At 43.1% G+C, this 24076-nt stretch overlaps 1 protein-coding gene across 5 annotated transcripts; it reads right to left on the bottom strand.

Annotated features, from left to right (window-relative positions):
• Nucleotides 1-7455: 7455 nt before the first annotated feature.
• LOC113248165 (zinc finger protein with KRAB and SCAN domains 8-like) lies at nt 7456-23458 on the bottom strand. Of its 5 annotated transcripts, none has more exons than XM_026489567.4 (7): nt 23297-23458; nt 22045-22192; nt 13942-15038; nt 12256-12350; nt 11826-11927; nt 9512-9582; nt 7456-8181 (listed from the first exon to the last, which is right to left on the bottom strand). In XM_026489567.4, exon 3 carries the CDS (start codon nt 14978-14980, stop codon nt 14171-14173), a length of 810 nt encoding a protein of 269 aa, XP_026345352.1. In that variant the 5' UTR covers nt 14981-15038; nt 22045-22192; nt 23297-23458; the 3' UTR covers nt 7456-8181; nt 9512-9582; nt 11826-11927; nt 12256-12350; nt 13942-14170. The 5 variants fall into 5 exon arrangements, with proteins under 5 accessions (XP_026345352.1, XP_057160984.1, XP_057160983.1 ...); XM_057305001.1 differs by having other exon boundaries at nt 9828-11927; XM_057305000.1 differs by lacking the exon at nt 9512-9582.
• Between the last annotated feature and the right edge of the window lie 618 nt (nt 23459-24076).

A 24076-nucleotide genomic window follows, 5' to 3' on the forward strand; every position in this document is an offset into this window, starting at 1 on the left:
TCCATAGATGATGTGGCTGGACCCTCTGCTTAGAATCTTCCCAAAGGAAAATCAAAGTATCATCCAGGGCTGCAGTTCTCATCTTATGCTTGGGCTCCTCCTCCAGGTTCATTGTTGATAACAGAATTCAGTTCCATTCAGGTATTTTTTTATTTTTTGCTTTTTTTTCTTTTTCTTTTTCTTTTTTAGCAAGGTGGGGAGGGACAGAGGGAGTGAGAGAATCTTAAGCAGGCTCCACACCCAGCACAGAGCCCAGTGTTGGGCTCAATCTCACAACCCTGAGATCATGACCTGAGCTAAAATCAAGAGTCGGATGCTTAACGAACTGAGACACCCAGGTGCCCCTTTCAGGTATTGTTTTTAGTATTTGTTAGGTGAGGGCAAAGCAACATTTACCATAGACTAACGTGGTAGGTAAAAATCTCACCTCCCTACCCAAAGATATTTAGGTCCTAATCCCTAAAACTTATTAATATATTAGGCTACGTGGCAAAGAGGAATTCAGGTTGCAGATGAAATTAAGTTTCTTAGTTAGCTGACCTTAAAATAATAAGATTATCCTGTAGTATCTATATGAGCCTAATGTAATCACAAGGGTCCTTAAAAGCTGAAGAGGGAAGTTGAAGTTGGAGGGATATGATATGAAAAGGACTCAACCTGATTTTGGCTTGGAAGATGGAGAAATGGGGCCAGAACCTGAGGAATGAATATGGGTGACCTCTACAAGTGGAAAAGGCAAGGAAATGGAAAAATCTGCCCTTAAGCCCTCAAACAGGTACGCAGCTCTGCTGACATCTTGTTTAGCCCAGTGGGGTTTTGGACTTCTGACTTCCAGAACTGTAAGATAATACATTTCTGTTGTTACTTGTTACAGCAGCAACAGGAAACCAATTATGTAGAGCTAACTATTCCTCACTCCTGAGGCAGACTCTTGTGAATTACAACATTCTTCGGTCTTGTTGGTGGAACAGGTACTGTTCTTGGCTTGTGTAATGCTGTGTGCCTTTCCCTTTCGTTCTTTCAGATGGTTCTTCCCCTGACGGTACCTTCTTTAGTGCATGCCCTCAACTCCTGAAGACTTGAGAAGGACTCTGCATATCTCGAGTTCTCTGTACAGCACTTTCCTTTCCATTTTTCTGCCCCATGAACAGTAGCCGCCTTGGTCTTTTCAGTTGCTCAACTGTATCCCTCATCTCAGAGAATCTGCCAGCTCTACCTGGGTTCCCTGTCCCCGTGCAACAGTCAAAATTCTCTTTCTCTGGGGCAGTAAGCTGGGGCAATCCTAGCACTCATTTCCATTTGTTTCCCACATTAAGTCACCACCATCCTTCATTGCTTGAAGTCCAATGTCTTGAAAATGGTTATTAATTTGGTTCCAGTTTTTCTTTTTTCTCCTGGAGGGAGAGTAAATCCAGTTCCTATTACTCCATCTTTGTCAGAAGCACAAATTGCAATTCAATGTATTTTCCAGTTTCTATTGTGATGTCTTCTTTGAGCCTAGGTTATTTAGAAGTATATTTCTTAAATTCTGGATAAGTTTTTTTCCCCCTAGTTACCTTATTGTCATTAATTTCTCACTTAATTGCGCTGTGGTCAGGGACCTTATTCTGTATTATTTCCACCCTTTGAAATTTATCAACATGTTCTTTATGGCCTAGTATATGGTTTGTGTATTTTTCATTTGTAATTGCAGAGAATGTGTTTCCTGCTGCTGTTGACTGCAGGGTTATATCCCCCTCCCTCTCTCCATGAGGCAAGTCTGTTAATGGTGATGGTTATTTTTTAAAAAAGATTTTATTTATTTATTAGAGATAGGGAGCGAGCAAGAGAGCAGGAGCAGGGGAGCAGAGGGAGAGGGAGAAACAGGCACCAGGGAGCCTGACTTGGGGTTCGATCCCAGGACCCCAGGATCATGACCTGAGCCAAAGACAGACGCTTAACCAACTGAGCCACCCAAGTGCCCCATGATGGTTTATTTTGTGTGTCAACCTGATTGGGCTAAGCAATGCACAGCGACCTGGGAGGATAGCCTTTCTGGATGTGTCTGGATCTTTCTGGAAGAGATTAGCATTTGAATCAGCAGACTGAACAAAGAAGATACGCCCTCACCAATGTAGGCAAACATCATCCACTCCGTTGAGGTCCTGAACAGAAAAAGTAAAAGGGCAAATTCTCTCTCCTAGATCGGTAGAAGGAAGGGAAAAATGAAGGGGGGGCGGGTAAACAGAAGGGGAAATGAACCACGAAAGACTATGGACTCCGGGAAACAAACTGAGGGTTTAAGAGGGGAGGAGGGCGGGGAGGGGATGGGTTAGCACGGTGATGGGTAGTAAGGAGGGCACCTATTGCATGGAGCACTGGGTGTTATACGCACATAATGAATCACGGAACGCTACATCAAAAACTAATGATGTACTGAATGGTGACTAACATACCATAATAAAAATAAATAAATAAATAAATAAATAAATAAATAAATAAATAAATAAAATAAAGTTTCAGTTAAAAAAAAAATCTCTCTCCTAGAACTGGGATGTCCATCTTCTCCTGCCCTTGGACACTGGTGCTCCTGGTTCTTGGATATACATATACATCTATATCTATATCTTTATTGGTTCTCTCTGGAGAACCCTAAAACAATACTTACTGATTTTTTTAAAAATTTTTCTCTATTTTTTATGTCAGCAAGAGAGGTGTGCAAAGATTTTCCTCCACAAATGATCATTTATTTTGCTTTTTCTATCAGTTTTGGCATTTAATGACCAAATAAATTTAGGTCATTAAAGTCCACTTTATCTGATACTGAAACAGTGTTTACATGATATAGAGTTTTACTTTCAATGTTTCTATATCCTTATGTTTTACATGTGCCTCGTACAAGCAGGATTATTTATTTATTTATTGAAGATTTTATTTATTTATTTGACAGAGAGACACAGCGAGAGAGGGAACACAGCAGGGGAGTGGGAAAGCTAGAAGCAGGCCCCCAGTGGAGGAGCCTGATGTGAGGCTCGATCCCAGAACGCGGGGATCACGCCCTGAGCCGAAGGCAGACGCTTAACGACTGAGCCACCCAGGCGCCCCAAGCAGGATTTTTTAAAAGGCCAACCTGACAATTATCTTCTGACTGGAGCATTTAGTCCACATACATTTAATATTACGGTTTAAACCTACCATTTAGTTTCTTTTTGACTTACTTGCTCTGTTTCTCTTTGCTTTATTGCTTTCTTTACGTACTCCCTGGCTGTTCTTGTAGTGGTTACCTTGAGTAACCAAACTTTCTTGAGTATTTTCTTTATAAGTGTCTGTCAGTGATGACTTCTCTCAGCTTCTGTTTGTCTGAAAATGTCTTTTACCTTTATTCTTGAATGAATTTTTTGCTAAGTAGAGACATGACATCAATGTGGCTTTTTTACTTTTGGCACTTTGAAGATGTCATTTCAGTGTCTTCTGGCTTCAAATCTTTTTGTTGAGAAATAAGCTATTGTTGCTCTTTGAAGATTCTTTTTTTTTTTTTTTCTTCCCTCTTGCTACCTTTAGGACACATGTCTTTGGTTTTAGCAGTCTTACTGTGATGTATTTAAATAATATTTTCGTTTATCATTTTGAGGTTCATATGGTTCTTGAATCTGTACTTGATATCACATTTTAGGAAGTTCCTACCTATTGTCTGTTAAAATATTGTCTTCCCCCACTTTTGCCCATTTCTCCTTCAACCCTAATTACAAATATTTTGGATCTCTGTTTTCTCTCTCAACCTTTTCCTATGTAGACCATCCTTTCTGTCCCTTTGTGCTTTATTCAAGATATTTTCTTCTCAGCTATGTACTTCACTAATTTTTTCTTCAGCTATGTTTTATCTGTTATATGTATCCATGAGTTCATTTCGGTTATTGTTTTTCAATTTCAGAGTTGTTATGGTTCTTTTTCATTGTCCCCCATTTTTTGTTAAAATTCTTAATCTTATCTTTCATGTCTGAACATTGTATGCATTGTCATTTTAAAATCTCTGCCCAGTAATGCTAAGTTTGGACTCCAAGATGTGTTTCTACTAGCAATTGCTTCTCTTGGATTTTCTTTGTGTCATTTGTCTTCTCAGGTGCCTAGTTTTTAAATCGTTTTTGTAAAATTGCTTGTAGAAATAATTTGAGAGCTAAGAGAATATCATGTCCTTACAGAGAGGATTTCCTGGCACCTAGGGCACTGGCACTATGGAATCACTTAAATCCACTGTATAGATTAAGATTCAGAGCAGAGCAGCAGCCCCTGTGTGGTTATAATTTGAGTGCAGTCTTCGGGGGTCCCACACACAAGAGTGAGCGCACTTACCAGCATTAAGCCCCACCTTGGCAGTCCCCAGAATCCTTTTTTCCCCCTCTGTGAACCTACCAAAAGTAGGACTCACCCTCTCAGGTGCCCCTTCCAGAATCGAAAGATGCCCAAAGAAGGCATAATCTCCTTCAATCTACATCTTCTTCTTGCCCATAATTTTACTCTCAAATTAGTTCTTTGATGTCTTTATGTTTTTAAAAAGCATTTTGCCCAGCTTTCCCACTTCTCAGTGGGAGAATCGGTCTATATTACTCTGTCCACCATTACTAGAAGCAAAATTCTGGGTGCGTGTTTTTGGAGGGTGAACAGTTATTAGGTGATTTCCGTTCCAACTCTTATTTTAACATTCTAACTTAAGAGAACATTTACATATAGCTAATTTGATTAAGTGTTCTTTAAAAAGACAAGAATATACCACAGTTAATATTTCCTAAGAAACCATGGACTTGGAGGTTAGAACAGATCTGTCATAACTCTCAGAGGCTGGCAGTTTATCTCATGCTGTAGGTTTAAATCAACTTCAGGGTGTCATTCAGCAATTTAAGTCTAAGTCCTTCCTAAAATGTGGGTGAGAAAATACTGCTTTCTTAAGTCCTTGGTCTTCAGGAGTATCTGGGTGGAGGGAGAGGGGAACTGCCTGTGATAAAAGGCTTTCACCTGGGACTCAGCCGGGTATGGCTGGAGGATGCTCTGGGCTGAGAGGCAGACTGTGCTGAGAATGTTCCTCCTCTTTTCTCAAACATCAAAATTTCTGGGAGGTACTAATATATACCCCAAACTTAACCTGTTAAAATATTAATTGGTAATTAATTACTCATCACTGCTAAGGCCACTCCATTCTTCCAGTTGTTCAATGCCATTTGTCATTCTTGCCTCTTCTCTTTCCCTTGATCTTATCCATTAGCAAAATCCTCTTGGCATGGCCTTCAGCGTGTAACCAGGATTCATCACTTCTCACCACCTCTTCTTATCACCTTTGTCCAAGACACTGTAAGTTTCTGCTTAGATGACCTTGATAGCTCCTAACTCTTGTCCCTGTATACTCTTCACAAGGCAGCTAGAGGAATCCTTTCAAAACCTTAGACAGATCATACCACATCTTTGCTCAAAATCCTGCAATAAGCTTTCCATTTCACTCAGGGTAAACACCAAAGTCTATAAATTGGCCTACAAGTTCATTGCTATAGGCCCTCTCCCTTGACCTCTGCTCTTGTCTCTTCTTGCTCTTTCTCATCAGCCGGGCTGTTCCTCCAATATGTCAGCACCTTTGCATCTGCTTTCTGGGATCCTCTTAGAAAAGATTTTATTTCCCCTTTACCCATAGCATGGTCCGGTATATAGCTCTTATGATTACACTGCATTTTAAGTAGCAGAATCAAGTTTTTTATCACCAGATCCTGAGAAGTCAGGTATCTTTTTTTTGAAGTTGAAGTTTCATCTTATTCCTCTCTTGGAGATCTGCCTCGCCCCAAGCTGCCACCAGACGAGAAGGTGCCTACCTGGTTTTGGAAGTCTGCAGTTCTTGAAAACCCATGTGGAAAAGGTAATATCCCAATCAGATTAAGATGACAGATAGGGGGGCACCTGGATGGCTCAGCCATTAAGCATGTGCCTTCGGCTCAGGTCATGATCCCAGGGTCCTGGGATCGAGTCCCGCATCAGGCTCCCTGCTCAGCAGGAAGCCTGCTTCTCCCTCTCCCACTCCCCTTGCTTGTGTTCCCTCTCTCCCTGTCTCTGTAAAAAAAAAAAAAAGAAAAAGAAAAAAAGAAAAAAAAAAGATGGCAGATAGGTCCCTTAGTTCACAAGGAACAGGAACCATTACGTGCTAGTGAGACATGCTAGTGTGCATAACCTGTGGCCCAGCAATTTCACTCCTATGTTCCCCAGAAAAACACTCTGAAAGGTGTTCAGAGCAGAAGTTGGTTAAAACCCTAAAAAGCTTTCATTAAAAGCATGAACAAATGACTAAGCACTATATAGCAGTTAAAGGATTCTATCTGAATATGTTGATTAATGAATTCATAATTAAGTGATTTCAAAAAGCAGAATGGCATAGAATGAGATAGAACACACCACTTTTAAAAATTAAGGTGAGTGGAGGAAATTGGAAGAAATGGGATCGGGATGGGAGCTGAGATAAAAGTAAAGTAAAATGTATGAAAACGAAAATAAGGCCACACACAGACCAATGATCACGATGCACCATGAACGGAGTTCAAAGCCACAATGAATACCCAAGCTTATTTGTGGACCAGGCCTGGGCAGGGGGAGGATCCTACGACAAACTATTAGAGCTCCCTCTTCAGGCTGACTTGATACCAACCCACAAACAGAACCCTTCAAGCAGTCCTTCCATGAGCATGTGTTCCAAGCCCTCCCTGTATCGGTCGCTATTCCATATACTAGACATACAAAAGTGAACAATACGGTCCGTTGTTTAGCAAATCACAAGCTTACATGGCTTATCCACACTTCTATTTTTTCTTCCCAAAGGGATAGGAAATTCTGTGAACAATTTACCTAACCACAGATGTTTGCAGCATTTCCCAGATCTACGAACACTAATAAAAGGGAGTAAGTCTGGTAGAAATGGTATGCTTGTTGCGTCAGAGGACTCAATGTCAAAATCATTGACAGAAAAACTAATTCCATAAAATAATGCTAAAGTGATTGATGCAATTGGGTTCTTCCTTTTTTTTTTTTTTAAGTAATCTCTACACCCAATGTGGGACTCGAACTCATGACCCTGAGATCAAGAGTCAAATGCTCTTCCAACTAAGCCAGCCAGGTGTCCCAGCTGGGTTTTTTCTTAATGGTGATGTTTTATGTTGAATAAGTCCTGTACCTTTACCACATTATTTCACAACTGAGGTTTGTATTTGTTTTGTATTGTCTCTGATGTCTGGTAAGAAATGAGTTCATGGAAAGGTTTTCCCACACCTGTCCCAGGCATAAGGCATAAAGCTCCTCTCCAATGCAGACTGGTGTTTGGTAAAATCTAAACTTTGAAGGCTTTTCCATATCACTTACACTCAAAGAGCTTTTCTCTGTATGGAATCTTTGATACACTTTAAGAATTGAGCTAACACTGAAAGTGTCCCCAGAGCAGTCACACATACAGGGTTTTGCTCCAATGTGGATTTATTGATACAGAAGACTGATTTCAGTGAAGGCCTTCCCATTTTTATATTTATGGATTTCCTGGTAATAAGCATTGCTTCCAAATGAAGGCCTCCCTACTTGCTCCTGTCCAAGGTGAATTTATGTTTAATGGCACTTGAGCTCACATGGAATGTTTAAGACACTGAAGATATCCCCCACAGTTCTCTGATATCTGACAAGACCAGTCCAGTATCTGAAGGCTTTGCCACATTCTTTACTCTGGTGGGGCTCTTCTTCAGGATGGCTTCTCTGCTGTGTAGTGTAATGGGACTTGGGTTTACATTGAAGGTCTTTCCAGGTTGAGAATACTCATAGGGTCTCCTCAAGTCTGGACATGCCGGTGCTTAGTCAGGACTGCTGGTGTTCCAGGGTTTGTTTCATTAGGGAGAGACATTTTTAGATCACTCATTTTAGACTGAGCAGCTGCTTCTTTTAGATTAGTTTATTACAAGCTGAAATTGTACACAAGGTGAAGGGAGAATTTCCCACTCCCAGAGCAGTCACAGAAGTGAACTTCAGGGCAAATTCTCCCAAGTGTCTTAGGTCCCTTTATCAGAGAGATACTCTGCTTGGCTTGAAGCACTGTAAGCTGTGATTCCTCAAAGGGCTTCCTCCCTCACTGGGTGGTGGACTTCTGCAAAACTCTGCTTTGAAATGGACTCCTTGTTTAGGGCCAGGAGTCACCATCTGAAAGAACAGGTTGATCATGAAATTAGCATCTTTTTCCCTAGAGGCAGAAAGAAGTCAAATTAACAAATGAGAGCAGCCTAGAGAGAAATCGCCTAAAACATGGCTTTTTATATGTAGAAGTTCTAAGTAAAAATATATACTTGCTTTTTCATTAATTTCTGCACTTTAGAATTTTCTTCTTTTTCCTTTCTTTGGGTTATTTTCCTGTGGGTTTTTTTGTTTTTAAAATTTTTAGAAGTAATTTCTGCACCCAACATGGGGCTCAAACTTACGACCCCAAGATCAAGGGTTGTATGCTCCTCTGACTGAGCCAGCCAGGAGCCCGTTTTCCTGTGTTTAAGTTCTCAAAAGTGGATGTTTAGAGCATTTTCTTCAGCTTTTCTTCTTTTCTAAATATAGCATCTGTATTTTTTAAATGAAATAATTAACCCAAGGAGCTTGAAAAAGTACCTGGCACAGACTAGGTCTCAATAAATGGAAGCTACTACTGTTAGTGTATCACTGATGTAAAGCAGGAGAAGTAAAATAGGAGGGACTAGGAAGGAGACACAATATTTATTCAAGATTTCCTGTGAACATAACAACATATAAAGCAGATTAAAGAGGCCATCACATCAACAAAGCATTTTACTCTCTCTCTAGAGAGATTATAAAAATCTCAAAGCTGGAAGGGATATCAGGGAATATTTGGCCTATCTCCTTTATTTTTAAGGATGTAGAAACTGAGGCCCAGCTAGGTGGCGTTAGTCTAGTCTAATATAATTACTTGAGGTTAAAAATAGGTTGAGACCAAGGGCTCTTGGATCTCACCTTTAAAGTTTTTACCAGTGTAATACACTGGCTCTAAGAGCTCACTGTGGTATATAAACAACCTTCATATTAAAATTCTCATGTTACAGTTAGCCGTTAAGAGAACAGATTGTCAGGTTAGACTTCTGGTTTCAGTTCCTGGCTCGATCATTTCCTAGCTGAATGACCAAGTTTTTTAATGTCTCTGTTCCACAATTTCTTCAGCCGTAAAATGGGAGTATAATGGTATGTATCTCATATCATTGTTTTTTATTGAGGAAAAAATACATGTAAGACACTCAGATAAAGCCCTCGCATAGAAAGCATTCCATGAATATTGACCATCATAGCAGATATATTACCTCCATGGTAGATTACATTATTTTTTCTTAGTCATTGCCATGTTTGTAAGGATTTTTCCCCCCACCATATAGTTAAGAAGCTTGGTCATCTGACCTGCTTTGGCTAATGAACTCTGAGTGGAAACGACATACACTCCTCCTGAGTATATGCTATAGAAGCCATTGTGTGGCCCTACCATTGTTTCTCTTTTCCTCCTCAAGCCTGGATCCTGGGAGAGAATGTATCAGAGCTGCAACTAACCCAGAGCTGAAACACAACATAAACAAGAATATGTTTTGTACTATGAACAACTAGGATTTGGGGCAGCAGGAGGGCGGGGCAGGGGGGTGGGGAGGCGGGGTTGGTTACATGATACAAATCTAGTTGGTTGTCAGTAGCCTAAGTTGACTTGTACAATCTCCCGGCGCTTCCGGGTGCCAGCTGCTGGGTGTTGCCGGGGTCAGTGAACACAGGCAAACAGGAAAGTAACAGCTAAGCCTTTCATCACTTACTGCACTGGCGTTAGCAAGATGCTCAACTAGAGAAAGTGCTGGAGGCTGCAGTGCTCCCTTATCCATGAACAGTGCCAGGCGAGGGTTAGGTGATTCAGCACAGGTGTGGGGACTGTCTCACTGCCAAGAGAGCACTAAACAAAAGGGTCCAGTCATTTTATGGACCTGGGGGCCAGGAGGAAGAAGAGGGGAAAAGGTAAGGAGTGGAAAAGTACTGACTACTGAGTTAGAGTGGGGAAAAGGGAATTCAAGTTCCCTCTACCCCAATAAGAGAGTCTTGGCAGAGCTGCTTGGGCAAGGCCCCCCATGACAGGTCTCCAGATGGAGGTGCCTGGGCCAGGAGGACAGAGATGCCTAAGAGCACGACTGTCCACGCAGTCTTGAATCCTTGAGGACAACTCAGACTGCATGCATTAGCTGTGCCTCCAAGTCTAGTGTGGGAGGGCAGTCCCCTACAAGGGGTGAAGCATTTATAACTGCCTATAATCAGGTCTAAAAAAAATCACACACAGAAATGGAGCTAGACTCCTCAGGTAAGATGATTTGTTCCACTGAATACCTAAACATAGTGAATACCTAAATAATAATTAGGAAAAGGTGGAACAAGGAAAGGCAAATAAACCAGTGGAACAGAACAGAGAAACCAGAAACATATCTATGCATATATGGACTATTGATATATGACAATGAGCACTGTACAACAGGGGGGAAAAGACGGTCTTTCCTATAAGTGATGCAAGATAAACTGGATATTCATATGGGAAAAGAATGACATTTAACTACCTCATTCATACATAAAATCAATTTCAGCTGAATCGCTATGTTGTACACCTGAAACAAATGTAACACTGTATGTTAGCTACAATGGAATTAACATTTTTTAAAATCAATTTTAAATGGATTATAGATATAACTGGAAAAGCAAAACTGTAAGACTTTTTTAAAAAAAGATTTTATTTGAGAGCAAGAGAGGGAGAGACAGTGAGCCTGAGTAGGGGGCAGGGGCAGAGGGAGAGGGGAAAGCAGACTCCCCCCTGAGCAGGGAGCCCAATGCAGGACTCGATCCCAGAACCCTGAGATCACGACCGGAGCCGAAGGCAGACGCTTAATCGGTTGAGCCACCCAGGTGCCCCCAAAACTATAAGACTTTTAAAGAGTAAATATAGATTATCCTCATGATCTCAAGGCAGAGAAAGAATTCTTCAAAAGACGTACCAAACAAAAAGACAAAAGAAAAAGATAGGTAAACTGGACTATATTAAATTTAAAAAACTAATGCTCATCAAAAGGCATCATTATTAAGAAAATTAAAAGGCAAGCCATAGAGTTAGAGAGGGTATTTGCATTTTCTGTGAAAGGGAAGCATATTAAGAATATGTAAATAATTTCTACAACATGTATAGGAATTTATATATGAACTTTTTATAAAGAACACCAAACCACCAATAAGCACAAGGTGAGCTTGTCTACTCTTTGTCCAAGAGATGTGAGCTCATCTCTCAAGGCTAGCAGGGGCATCAACAACACGAACAAGTGGCCTGCGTAAGAGTGTGGCCACAGCAGGACATGCAGGAGTGCGAGAGGCCCAACGAGGGCTGTCTCTCCCAACAATGGCATAGAGTTACAAGGTAAAATGCACTTCTCACTACATTTCAACACTAGCCCAGAGAGGATGTTTCACACTTTCAAGCATAGATAACAAGGAATCTCACAGTCTGGCCCCCAACTGTCTCCAGTGTGATGTCACTATTTCCCTACTATATTCTATAACCAGTGAAAACCTCCTCATTTCCCCCAGACACAAACTTTTTTAAAAAAAGATTTTATTTATTTGAGAGAGAACACACGAGTGGGGGAGCAGAGGGAGAGGGAGAAGCAGACTCCCTGCTGATGAGGGAGCCCAATGCGGGGACTCAGTCCTAGGGCCTCAGGATCGTGACCTGAGCTGTAGGCAGATGCTCAACTGACTGAGCCACCCAGGTGTCCCCAGACACATACCTTTTAGCATGTGATTCCCAATGTACCTTCTTTCGTCTTTTCCTGTGGCTGAAGAACTCACTCTTCCTCCAAGATTTCTTCCTTCTCTGAGGCCTTTTCAACCTGAGTGGTTGTTACACCTTCAGTGCCGAGCCCTCCGTACAAACCTAGTGGCTTTACCACTGTAATTACTGTTTTCTCTCCGCTCCCTCTCCCTGTACCCAAACAGGCTGTAAGCCCTGGGACAGTAGGGTGCTTTTTTCATTTATCTTTGTATTTCTACTGCCTGGCACAAGGCCCAACCCACAACAGATGATCGTTAACACCCTAATTTGAGCTTACAAGAAATAACCATGTCACATGCATCCTGATCTTCTAACACTATATTCTTCAGTAAAAGAAATTTTTTTCCTCCAGGATGTCTGCCCCTTCAAAGTCTCAGAATACTCACCACTTACTGCTTAGGATTCAGCTGCGCTTGTTTGGGGTGGGATATGGCATCTCTTCCGTGCTGATCCCAGAAGAGTCTGTCTGCAAACCTCCATCCTAGGGACAAACCAAGACAGCTGGGGCCAAAGAGGCAAACGCTAAAAACACTGATGGTAACAATACAGAAACAGGGTGGCAAGGAACTCCCTCTAGGGCAGAGCAAGGAGCAACCAGTCTCCTTCAACTGTCAAAAGGCAGAAAGAAGGAGGGCAAAGGAATTCACACTTTCAATCCAGCATAGCAAAGACAATTTCCTAGTGTCCTGCTGAGGCCCTCAAATTCTGCCTGTAAGTATGTGCCTTACTCTCTCTAGCGTGCCCCAGGTGAGGTGATGTCTCCCCAATTTGAGCGCCATAACCATGACCCTCTCTGTGTTCAGCCCCCATGTCCACGCCTACAGTTACCTGGGCAGACGGGTAAGAACTACCTCAATACCAGAGACTCCATGATGTGCTTTCCCACATGCACCTTGGACCTCACTGCTTGACGGCACAAGCTGGTGCAAAGCTTCATGGAATCCAGTGTGTCTATGGGCTGACTGGCCTGAAATGCTGATGAGAAATCCTGGAAACTGTGCATCCCTTTACAACACAGTTATCCTACTCTGAGGTGTGAACACCATTTCACCTTCCCAGAGAATGTTTCCTCCTGCCTGTCCACACTGTGGACCAAATCAATCTGCAATTTCTATCAATTTGGTGTTCATCTTCAACCTCGAGTGATTTAGTTACAGGGATCAAAAGAATTTCAGGCCTGTTACCCAGGAGTTAGAAATCACTATTAATATAAAAAAATAGTAAAGTAATTTTAAAGTCCAGATCTCTTCCCTGAGTTTCATATGTTTCATATAACTTTTGGGTTTTAGGCCTGGGGATGGGGTTAGAAAGCTAGGGTACAGTCTGATGAACAGCTCTTCTGGGATGTTCACAGACATAATAAAGACATTTTCCAAAGTGATCTCAGTAACTTTCCACCACTTCTCGAATCTACCACACTCCTGGTTGATTTGATACATCAAGATCCAGGGAGTCACTCAAAGAGATCCTTCAAAGTCATCCTAAAACCAGTACCAACTCAACAACAGTTCCCAAGTTTGTCCCATCCTCATACCTCTTGAATCTGCAGATGCCACACCACACTTTGAGAAACACCAAATGCAAGGGTTTGGAGCACCGGACGCATCTAGAGAGGCTTTTTGTTTTTGTTTTGGTTCAGGAAGCTCAGTCAAGTTTAGTGGGTTTACTGGATCAGTGAGTCAAAAGGCCTGGGACTTTGTTGGCGAGGCAAGAATGACCCTGAAGAATTATCTACTGGATTCCTACCTAAAAAAAAGAGGCAGTCTACCCTCTGCCAAAGAAGTTCCTAATCCATCTATCTAATCACTCCTGAGAGAACAGGGGTACATCCAAGGCAAAGAAAGGGAACCGATCAGTTAGTATTTCCAGATAAATGAGAGAATGTCATTCCTGTCCCACCAATCAACACTACTTCCGATTTCAAAACTTAATAGGTTTCACCCATAATACAGGTAGCAACAATAACAAAAGGCTTGTACATGAGAAAAATAAAAACAATGTTTGAATTACTGATGTTGGCTCTTACTAAACCAAAACAAACTACATTATGGTATATATTTAAATGGCTTTACCTTATGAGTTGTAAAGTGGCATTCTCAGAAGTAGACGTGATTTTAGAACTTTAACTAGTCACCATTCTGGAGAGACTTCTCACTTCTTCAATATTTTCACTGACTTCTCACTTCTTCAATATTCTAAGGGACCAAGTATCAATTAAAACAGTAACTTTTACCATACCCTCAATTTGGTGTTAACTTCTGATACCAAAAAAAGGCCTTTGGAATATCTTCACCACATAAATCACTGAGGACACTTTCCTTTGGCATGTATTTTCTGGTGTTTAGTAAGATTAGAACTCCCACGGAAAGCTTTCCCACACTCGTCACACTCGTACGGCTTCTCTCCAGTGTGGATTCTCTGGTGATGGATAAGGGTGGAGATTTGGCTGAATGCTTTCCTACATTCTCCACACTCATAGGGCTTTTCTCCAGAGTGAATCCTCTGATGATTAATAAGGGCAGAGTTCACGTAGAAGGCCTTCCCACACTCCTTACACTCATACGGCTTCTCTCCTGTGTGGATTCTCTGATGTTTGATGAGGGCTGAGCTCACGCCGAAGGCTTTCCCACACTCATCACACTCATAGGGCTTTTCACCAGAGTGGATTCTCTGATGTTTGATAAGGTCTGAGCTCACACTAAAGGCTTTGCCACACTCATTACACTCATAGGGTTTCTCTCCATTGTGGATTCTCTGATGGATGATCAGGTGTGCCCTCACACTGAAGCCTTTCCTACACTCATTACAAGTATAGGGCTTCTCGCCAGTGTGGATTCTTTCATGCACAGTGAGGGTTGAGCGCACACTGAAGGCTTTTCCACAGTGATCACACTCATAGGGTTTCTCTCCAGTGTGGATTCTCCGATGTCGAACAAGGCCTGAGCTCTGAGCAAACTTCTTTCCACATTCACTACATGTATACCGTCTTTCTTCTGTGGGCCTGTCCTCATGCCTTTGTACCTGGTTCATATACTGAGAGGTTTTTTCATACTCAGGAATCTGTAATGTATCCCTATTATACATGCTGGCAATCTGCTGGTGTGGGTCCATCCTTACAAAAATCTTCCCTTCAGAAACGCCACCTCATTCATACCTCTGGCCTTGGTTCCTGAAATAATAACAAACAGACTTTCAAAGGTAATTTATTCTATGCTGCTAAAGCAATAGGACAGTATACAGACTTAACTAGAACTCTCAAACATGTCTGATAAACCCAGGACACAACACTAGTATGACAGCCAGATCAAACATTTTATTTAGTCTGTACACAGAAACATATCACAGAACTATTAGAATGAACATCTGACTCAGACGTCTACTTCAAATCTACCCTTAAAAATAAAATAAAATAAAATAAAATAAAATAAAATAAAATAAAATAAAATAAAATAGGGGTGCCTGGGTGGCTCCGTCGTTAAGCGTCTGCCTTCCACTCAGGTCATGATCCCGGCGTCCTGGGATCGAGCCCCGCATCGGGTTCCCTGCTCAGCAGGAAGCCTGCTTCTCCCTCTCCCACTCCCCCTGCTTGTGTTCCCTCTCTCGCTGCCTCTCTGTCAAATAAATAAAATCTTAAAAAATAAATAAATAAATAAAAAATAATCTACCCTTTATAAAGGTATCTAAAGCACAGAATCCGGAATATAGGTAAATATTTAAAAAATACATAGTTTCTACTTGAGACTTTTTATCATATTTAGCCAAACTGGGACACAAGACAGGAACTGAAGAGATTTGTAGACAGTAGAACGGATGAAGGAGTATACAAACAGAGAAGGCAAAAGCAGCAGAAATTCAGCTGATAATAAGCTTGGAAAAGTGACAGTAACATCACTGACAGCTGTGTTTTTACCACTCGCACTATTCGGGCTGTAAGAGAAACACGGGGATAAAAGCAGCTCTGCCTATTGCTGCACTACCGCCGTAGCTGATGCTGCTAGGACAGCCCCTTAGCAACAGGGACACTCTGTCTCCCGTGGAACTGTGTCAGAACAGACCCCCCACCTCTCCACAGAACGGGGAGCCCATTCCATCTTTACAGTCCAGACCAATGTGTGGAAGCTTGGTGGATTGTCACCACTCTCTTATCCCGTGGGAACAAACCCAATTCTGTCTCCAAACTTGACAAAACTTTTGCTGCAAACTCAAATTACACAAATTATCTCCACTCTGCCTCTTTCCATTTTACAAACTGTTTTATGCTTCAACAGTCATAAGTGGACAGTATATACCCTTGATATGATGAGAATGGAACTTCATCTCTGGGGTCTTCTTCCCCCAAAACTATAACGTCAGTAAAATAATGAGAAAAACATCAGTCAAATCGCAGATGAGTGGCATTCTACAAAAAAACGGACTCCTCAAAACTGTCAAACCCAAGAGGAGCCTAAGGAGACGTGACAGTTAGAAGTAATATGGTATCCTACATGGGGCCCTAAAAGGACATTAGGTAAAAATGAGGAAAATGTGAATAAAGTGTGGATCTTAATAATAATCAACGGTGATTCAAAATTTATGATCAATGTACTAATATAAGATATTAATAATAGGGAAACTGAGTGTGGGGTATATAGGAACTCTGTGTACTACCTTTACAATCTTTCTATAACTCTAAAATGTCCAGAGTGTCCAGAAACTATTCTAAAAATGTTATTTAAAAATCTGTTTATGCTGGGAGCCTGTCTGGCTCAGTCACAAGAGCATGTAACACTTTTTTTTTTTTTAAAGATTTTATTTATTTATTTGACAGAGAGAGACAGCCAGCAAGAGAGGGAACACAAGCAGGGGGAGTAGGAGAGGAAGAAGCAAGCTCCCAGCGGAGGAGCCTGATGCGGGGCTGGATCCCAGAACGCCGGGATCACGCCCTGAGCCGAAGGCAGACGCTTAACGACTGTGCCACCCAGGCGTCCCAAGAGCATGTAACTCTTGATCTTGAGGTCATGTTGGGTGTAGAGATTACTTAAAATAAATAAATAAACCTAAGCGGCACCTGGGTGGAAAAAAAAAAGGGGGGGGACACCTGGGTGGATCAGTGGGTTAAGCGTCTGCCTTTGGCTCAGGTCATGATCCCGGGGTCCTGGGATCGAGCCCCATGTTGGGCTCCTGGCTCAGAGGGGAGCCTGCTTCTCTCTCTCCCCCATGCTTGTGCTCTCTCTCACTATCTCTTTCTCTATTTTATAAATAAAACTTTAAAAAAAACCGGGGCGCCTGGGTGGCGCAGTCGTTAAGCGTCTGCCTTCGGCTCAGGGCGTGATCCCGGCGTTATGGGATCGAGCCCCACATCAGGCTCTTCTGCTGGGAGCCTGCTTCTTCCTCTCCCACTCCCCTGCTTGTGTTCCCTCTCTTGCTGGCTGTCTCTCTCTCTTCAAATAAATAAAAATAAAATCTTTAAAAAAAAAAATAAAAATAAAAATAAAAAATAAAAAAACCCAAAACAAACAAAAAAAACTTAAAAAAATTTGTCTATGCAACACAAAGAAATGGGAAGATATTCCATGCTCATGGATTAGAAACACAAATATTGTTAAAATGTCTATACTATAGGGGCACCTGGGTGGCTTAGTCAGTTAAGTATCTGCCTTAGGCTCAGGTCATGATACCAGGGCCCTGGGACTGAGCCCTACACTGGGCTCCCTCCTTGGAGGGGAGCTGCTTCTCCCTCTCCCTCTCCCTCGGCTATTACACCGCCCCGCCCCCAACCTGTGCTCTCTGGCTCCAACTCTCTATCAAATAAATAAATTAAATCTTAAAAAAAAAAAAAAAGTTTATATTACCCAAAGCAAACTACACATTTAATGCAATCCCTATCAAAAAACCAACAGCATTTTTCACAGAACTAGAACAAACAATCCTAAAATTTGCATGGAACCATAAAAGACCCTGAATATCCAAAGCAATCTTGAAAAGCAAAGCAAAGCTGAAGGCATCACAATTCCGGACTTCAAGTTATAGTACAAAGCTGTAGTCACCAAGAAAATAAGACACATGGGTTAATGGAATAGAACAGAAAACCCAGAAACGGACCCACAACTATATGGTCAATTAATCTTTGACAAAGCAGGAAAAATACCCAGTGGGAAAAAGACAGCCTCTTCAACAAATGGCACTGGGGAAACTGGACAGCCAAATGCAAAAGAATGAAACTGGACCACTTTCTTATACCATACACAAAAATAAATTCAAAATGGATGAAAGCCCTAAATGCGAGATAGGAAACCATCAAAAGTCTAGAGGTGAACACAGGCAGTAACTTCTTTGACACTGGTGGTAGCAACTTCTTACTAGATATGTCTTCTGAGGCAAGGGAAACAAAAGTAAAAATAAACTATTGGGACTACATCAAAATAAAAAGCTTCTGCACAGCAAAGGAAACAATCAACAAAGCTAAAAGGCAGCCTATGCAATGGGAGAAGACATCTGCAAATGCCTCAGATAAACGGCTAGCAACCAAAATCTATAGAGAACTTAACACTAATCAACACCAACAAAATAATCCAATTAAAAAAATGGGCAGAAGACACGAACAGACATTTCTCCAAAGACATATATGTGGCCTTGGGGTGCCTTGGTGGCTCAGTTGATCTGACTTTGGCTCAGGTCATGATCTCAGGGTCCTGCAACTTAGCCCTGCATCAAGCTCCCTGCTCAGTGGGAAGCCTGCTTCTCCCTCCTCTTCCGCCCCCCTCCCAAGCTTGTGCTCTCTCTCTCAAATAAATAAAATCTTTAAAAATTTTTTTTTAATTAAAAAAAAAAAAAGATATATATGTAGCCAACAGATACATGAAAAGATGCTCAAGGGACTCCCGGGTGGTGCAGTCAGTTAAGCATCTGACTCTTGGTTTTGGCTCAGGTCCTGATCTCAGTGTCATGAGATTGGGCCCCGGGTCGGCTCCTCGCTCAGTGTGGAGCCTCCTTGAGATTCTCTCTCCCTCTCCCTCTGACCCTCCTGCTTGTGCGCTCAAAAATAAAAAATCTTTAAAAAAAGAAAAAAAAAAGATGCTCTGTATCACTCATCATCAGGGAAAAGCGAATCAAAACCACAATGATACCACCTTACACCAGTCAGAATGACTAAAATTAACAAGTCAGGAAACAACAAATGTTAAGGAGGATACAGAGAAAGGGGAACCCTCTTCACTGTTGATGTGAATGCAAGCTGGTGCAGCCACTTTGGGAAACAGTATGGTCGTTCCTCAAAGAGTTAAAAACAGAGCTACCCTTTGATCCAGCAATTGCACTACTGGGTATTTACCCGGAGAATACAAAAACACTGAGTCAAAGAGATACATGCACCCTAATGTTTATAGCAACATTATCTACAATAGCCAGACTATGCAGCACAAATCTCCATTGACTGATGAATGGGTAAAAAAGAAACGGTATATATGTACACAATGGAATATTACTCAGCCAGAAAAGAACAAAATCTTGCCATCTGCAACAACATGAATGGAACTAAAGTGTACTATGCTAAGCAAATTAAGTCAGAGAAAGACAGATATCGTATGATTTCACTCATATGGGGAAATTAAGAAATAAACAAAGGGAAAAAAAGAGAAAGACACACATCAAGAAACAGACTCTTAATTACAGAGACCACAATGATGGTTACCAGAGAAGGGGGTGGGCGATGGATCAAACAGATGATGGGGATTAAAGAGTGCATTTGTCATGATAAGCACCTGGTGATATAGCGAATACAGAGAATCACTCTATTGTACACCTAAAACTGTGATAACACTGTATGTTAACTAGCTGGAATTTCAATAAAACTTAAAAAAAATAAAAATTAAAAAAATGTGTCTGTGTTTGAATAGGTAATATACAACTGAGAAGTTAAAATGCTCTAAAAAGGCAAATAGTCTTATTTCCACTGTGATCCTCCTCGGTTTACCACCCCCAGAAGTCAGCATCTTTATTAGTTGCTGTGTCTTTGATGTTTCTTCATACAGACACGTATTTTTTAAAGGGTCTGGCTGCCTTGCTCCAGGGGGTGGGGACTGGCGGTTTCCGCACGGGTCAAGCACAGGTTGTCTGTTGTCGTCACAGGGACACCACGCTCCGCGGCCTCGGAGCCGAGCCATTTCCCAGCGACGCCGCTGTACCGCGTTCCTCTGAACAGCAGCTCCCTGGAACCCTGAAAAAGGCCCCCCCGGCTGGGACTCCTGCGCAGAATCCGGAAGACATGGTTACCATGGAAGCGCGTGGCTAAGCTGCTGTGCCACGAAGAGCGAGCTGGGAGAATCCCTAGTCCCACCCGAAGCCCTCGGTCCGCAGCTGCGCACACCGGCAACGTCTGCGGCGACCCACTCCGCGCGCCGCCTCCTCCCCTCAAGCTCCGAACTGCCGACACTTCGGGCAACTACAAAGATACGGTCTCTTGTTTTCTGAGTAAGTGACCTTAACGCTAGAGGTGTGTGTAAAACACCCTTCTGTTACCACGTGGCTTTGGGTTAACGTGTTTAACTTCGAAGAAGAGCCAACAAGACACACACTTGCCTCACCTTTTCAACAGAAGAGGCGGGGAGGCGCGCGGCAAACGCACCACGAACGCCAAGGAGACGCGTTCTCGCGAGCGGAGCGGGCGGCTAACTTGTCTCTGAGGCAGAGTTTCCAAGAACACAACAGAACTGCCAGGTCCCTCCGCTACCAACGTGTCACGCACAGAAGAGGTCGCTGAGGACACCCCTCCCCGCACCCTAAATCCAGCCCTGTCAGAGGGCGAGCAGGGTCAACGCAGTGAGAGGAGCGGCTGCTGGGGGTGTGGGGACCTCGCCCTCCCAGAGCCCGGAGCGGAGGGGCAGGGGGAGGGGCTGAAGGAAACGCGGCTGAGATCACCCGGCTGCCTCAGAGCCAAAAGCCGAGCCCAACGACGAGCGGTGACGCCCCACCTGGGCCGCCTAGGCCGGGACGACCACAGAGACCACGCCTTCCGCAGACACCCGCGCCAGACACCTGCCGCGCCGCTCTAGGGCCCCGGAGGCTCCCCTCTCAGTGGTTCCTGAGCCGGCCGCCTGATAGAGTTCTATTTACTCCAAACAAAGCATTTCAAATCTCTTATCTCCTTTAATCCCGCAAAGATGACGTTACAGTCCTCCTCTCATATATAAGAAAACTGAAAAGCAGATAGATTTTTCGAGGTCGGACAACTAATCAAACAGCAGAGATGATCTATCCCAGTCCCAAATCCTTCCACTTAGCACTCAGAAACTACTTCTTAATTTATAAATTTAACACTATTCCAATAAAAATACCAACTTTTTTAGAAGTAGATTTTAACGTTCACATAGACAAGTAAACAAGCAAGACTCCCTGGGAAAACTGTGAAAAAGGAGGGCAATGAAGGAGCACTTGTTCTAAATGATCTTAAACAGATTTTAAAAGCCTCAGTGGGAGTGTCCTATTGGGGAGTGAGACACATAAATGGTACAGAATAGAAAGTCCAGAAATAGATGCAATCAGAGGGAGAAATTTAGCACAGATCAAAGGTACTAAATCAGTAAGAAAAAGATGAGTAGACTCCTCAATAAATGTATGGCGAGAACTAGGTAATCATCCAGAAAGATGTTCAACTGGATTCCTTTCTTGGTCTATACACAGGTAAATATTCCAAATAAATTGAAGTTGTGTTATAAGTGTAAACTATAAAAATACCAGAGGAAAATGTGGGAGAATTCTTTTAAAAACCTCAGTGTAGGAAAGCCTTTCTAATTATGAACCCAAATCCAGAGGCAAGGAATGAAAAGATTGATACATTTGGGGTCCATACAGAGAATCAAAATTCCTGCAAGGTAAAAGAAACAAAATCACCTTAAGCAGAGTTAAAGATAAGTAAAAAATGGAAAACATATATACAACTTATGTCTCAGACAACAGGCAGCAAATATGGAACTCTTGAACAATAACATACTGTGGAATGGCAGCAGTGAGCTGGGTGTCCTCTTTCTCCACCCGCACTCCGCTGAGAGTTCGTAACAACACACTTTTTTGTTGTTGTTGTTCGTAACAACACACTTATCCTACTCTTGTTTAAGTAAGTTAAAAAAAAAAAAGTTTCCCCAGGTCCCTTACTTCCAGAGTCTTCAAAAGACCACAGAATGTCAAAGTTTAACACTTACAACCCTCCTGTGGGGTAAAGGGTTTCTATAGTTGATATTTCAATGGTGTATTCCTGGGTAGGAGCTGAAGAGGCAGTGATTCTCCCTTTGGTCCCAGGGCTGGTATTTTTTGCTAGGTTACTTCTTAAATGTGTGCAACAGCTGGGACCTGGGAAAAAATTAAACACATGAAATTATGAATCACTGTATAAACGAATCAAGAGAGCAGGCCCGACCGAGGGAGTTACGGAGAAAAATAATGACAACAAATGTCTAGATACTACTTCTTATGTATCAGATACTGTTCATGTAATCTTGGTAACAATGCTAGGCAGGTGCTTTTTATCATCCTCGTTTACATTCGAGGAAATGGAGGCACAGAGAGATTAAGTGGTTTGGCCACAATCACAGGTTTAAACCTACATGCCCAAAAAATAGAAAAAGAAGAAAAAAAAAGACACATTCTTAAGAGACTACAAGTTTTATGAGGACTTAATAAATACCTCTCCCTTCCCCTGCTGCTGTTGCTGTCGGGGCTCATCCAACGCAGCCACTTTTTCAATGACCCTCCGCCCCCGTGCTGGTTGCCTCTCCCAGACCTGGCTGGCACTCCTCAGGCCTAACGGTCAGAAACTGACCTCAGCCACTGTCAACCGAGCTGCTGGAGCCAGCTCAGAGACAAGAGTTTTCTGGTAACAGAATTCGTGAAACCAGCAAAACCAACTCCTCTACTTCTGCCACAGAGTTTTGGAGTCTGCGATTTGATAAGATTCCTCCTAAGGGCCTCTTTTTCCGTTACCCTTCTTCTGTAAAAGAAGCATTATTTTACTCACAGAAAAAGCAGACTGCCATAGCTGTTACACTAACTACCGAGGGGATGGGAGAAAAAAACGCAAATCGGGGGCTAGCTTGCTAAGAAGGGCTGTCCCATCGCCCGCTGGGCTAGCCGGTGTGACCTGTGCCATGGACTCTCCCTCGCCGTCGCCGCAGAGCGCGGTTGCTGGGAGGCGGTTCAGCGCGGGAGCGGAAGGAAAGTGGCTGCTTAAGGGGACGGGCGATCATCTACCGCCAAGCTGTAACAGAGGTGTACCCTGCATTCAGAACGCAACGTCCTGGGCGCAAGAAGTGGAAGGGGAAGCCTCTCCCGAATACTCATTTCGAGTCGTCCGCCGTGTCCCCCTTTCGTTTGAAAGGCGAGCTGAGGGTCTATAAGGAGGGCACGGTGTTGTTGGGACTCCATAAGCTCGGGGGCCGTAGAAAAGCCCAGGCTTACCACCCCGGGAGGGAGCAGCTCCGAACCGCGAGAAAACCCCTCTGGCCAGGCCGCATCTGGGCGTCGCCTCCGCGGCCCGAGGGACGGCCACCCAACAGGCAAGGAGGCAACCTGCAAGTGCCTCCGAGCAACGCCCGCCACGCCACCGCACGCGCACCGGAAGTCCCGGCACTTCCGGGGCGGTCCCCTCAGAAACTTCCGGGCGGGCCCTCTAGCGGCCCGGGCCTGGTTCCGGTCAGCAGTGCCTGTGCCGCGCCTCTCGCGAAGGTGCTTTCTGCTTCCTGAGTTTGCCAGTGTAGGACGGACGACTCTTGAATTTTGGGACATCTCCAGGTGGGCCCTACAGGATCCCTAAAACCGACACGCGGGACCACAGGAGCTCGGAAAGCCAGAGCTGCAGATCCGCTGTGCTTTAAGATTAGGGACCAGGCTCAGGAGAGCGGGGCTTTCAAAACTTCACTGTGGTTAACACCGCAGACTCCCTCGAACCTGCCATTTCTGGAAGAATTTCACTCAAGACCGGTCGGTATACTTGCATGGACATACAAGCTGATAACAGGAGTAGTTCCTAAAATGAAACATTACAGTTGGAGGCACTACGTATGAGTCCGTCCCATGGCAGAGTACAAATTAAGAACATACTAAAAGGGTCAGACCTGAGGGTATAACCAGCCGGAAAAGAAATGGCAAAGCATCAGGAAGCCTGGATTGTCTTTCTACCTGTACCACTAACTTTAACGGGTGACCCAGTGCAAACCACGTGGCCCCTCTGGACCTCCA

The sequence above is a fragment of the Ursus arctos genome, unplaced genomic scaffold, assembly GCF_023065955.2.
Source record: "Ursus arctos isolate Adak ecotype North America unplaced genomic scaffold, UrsArc2.0 scaffold_31, whole genome shotgun sequence".
NCBI lineage: Eukaryota > Metazoa > Chordata > Mammalia > Carnivora > Ursidae > Ursus > Ursus arctos.

Bases quoted from the DNA above. Each gene is read 5' to 3' on its own strand.
- LOC113248165 (XM_057305002.1), bottom strand. From the start codon at position 14,980: ATGGACCCACACCAGCAGATTGCCAGCATGTATAATAGGGATACATTA.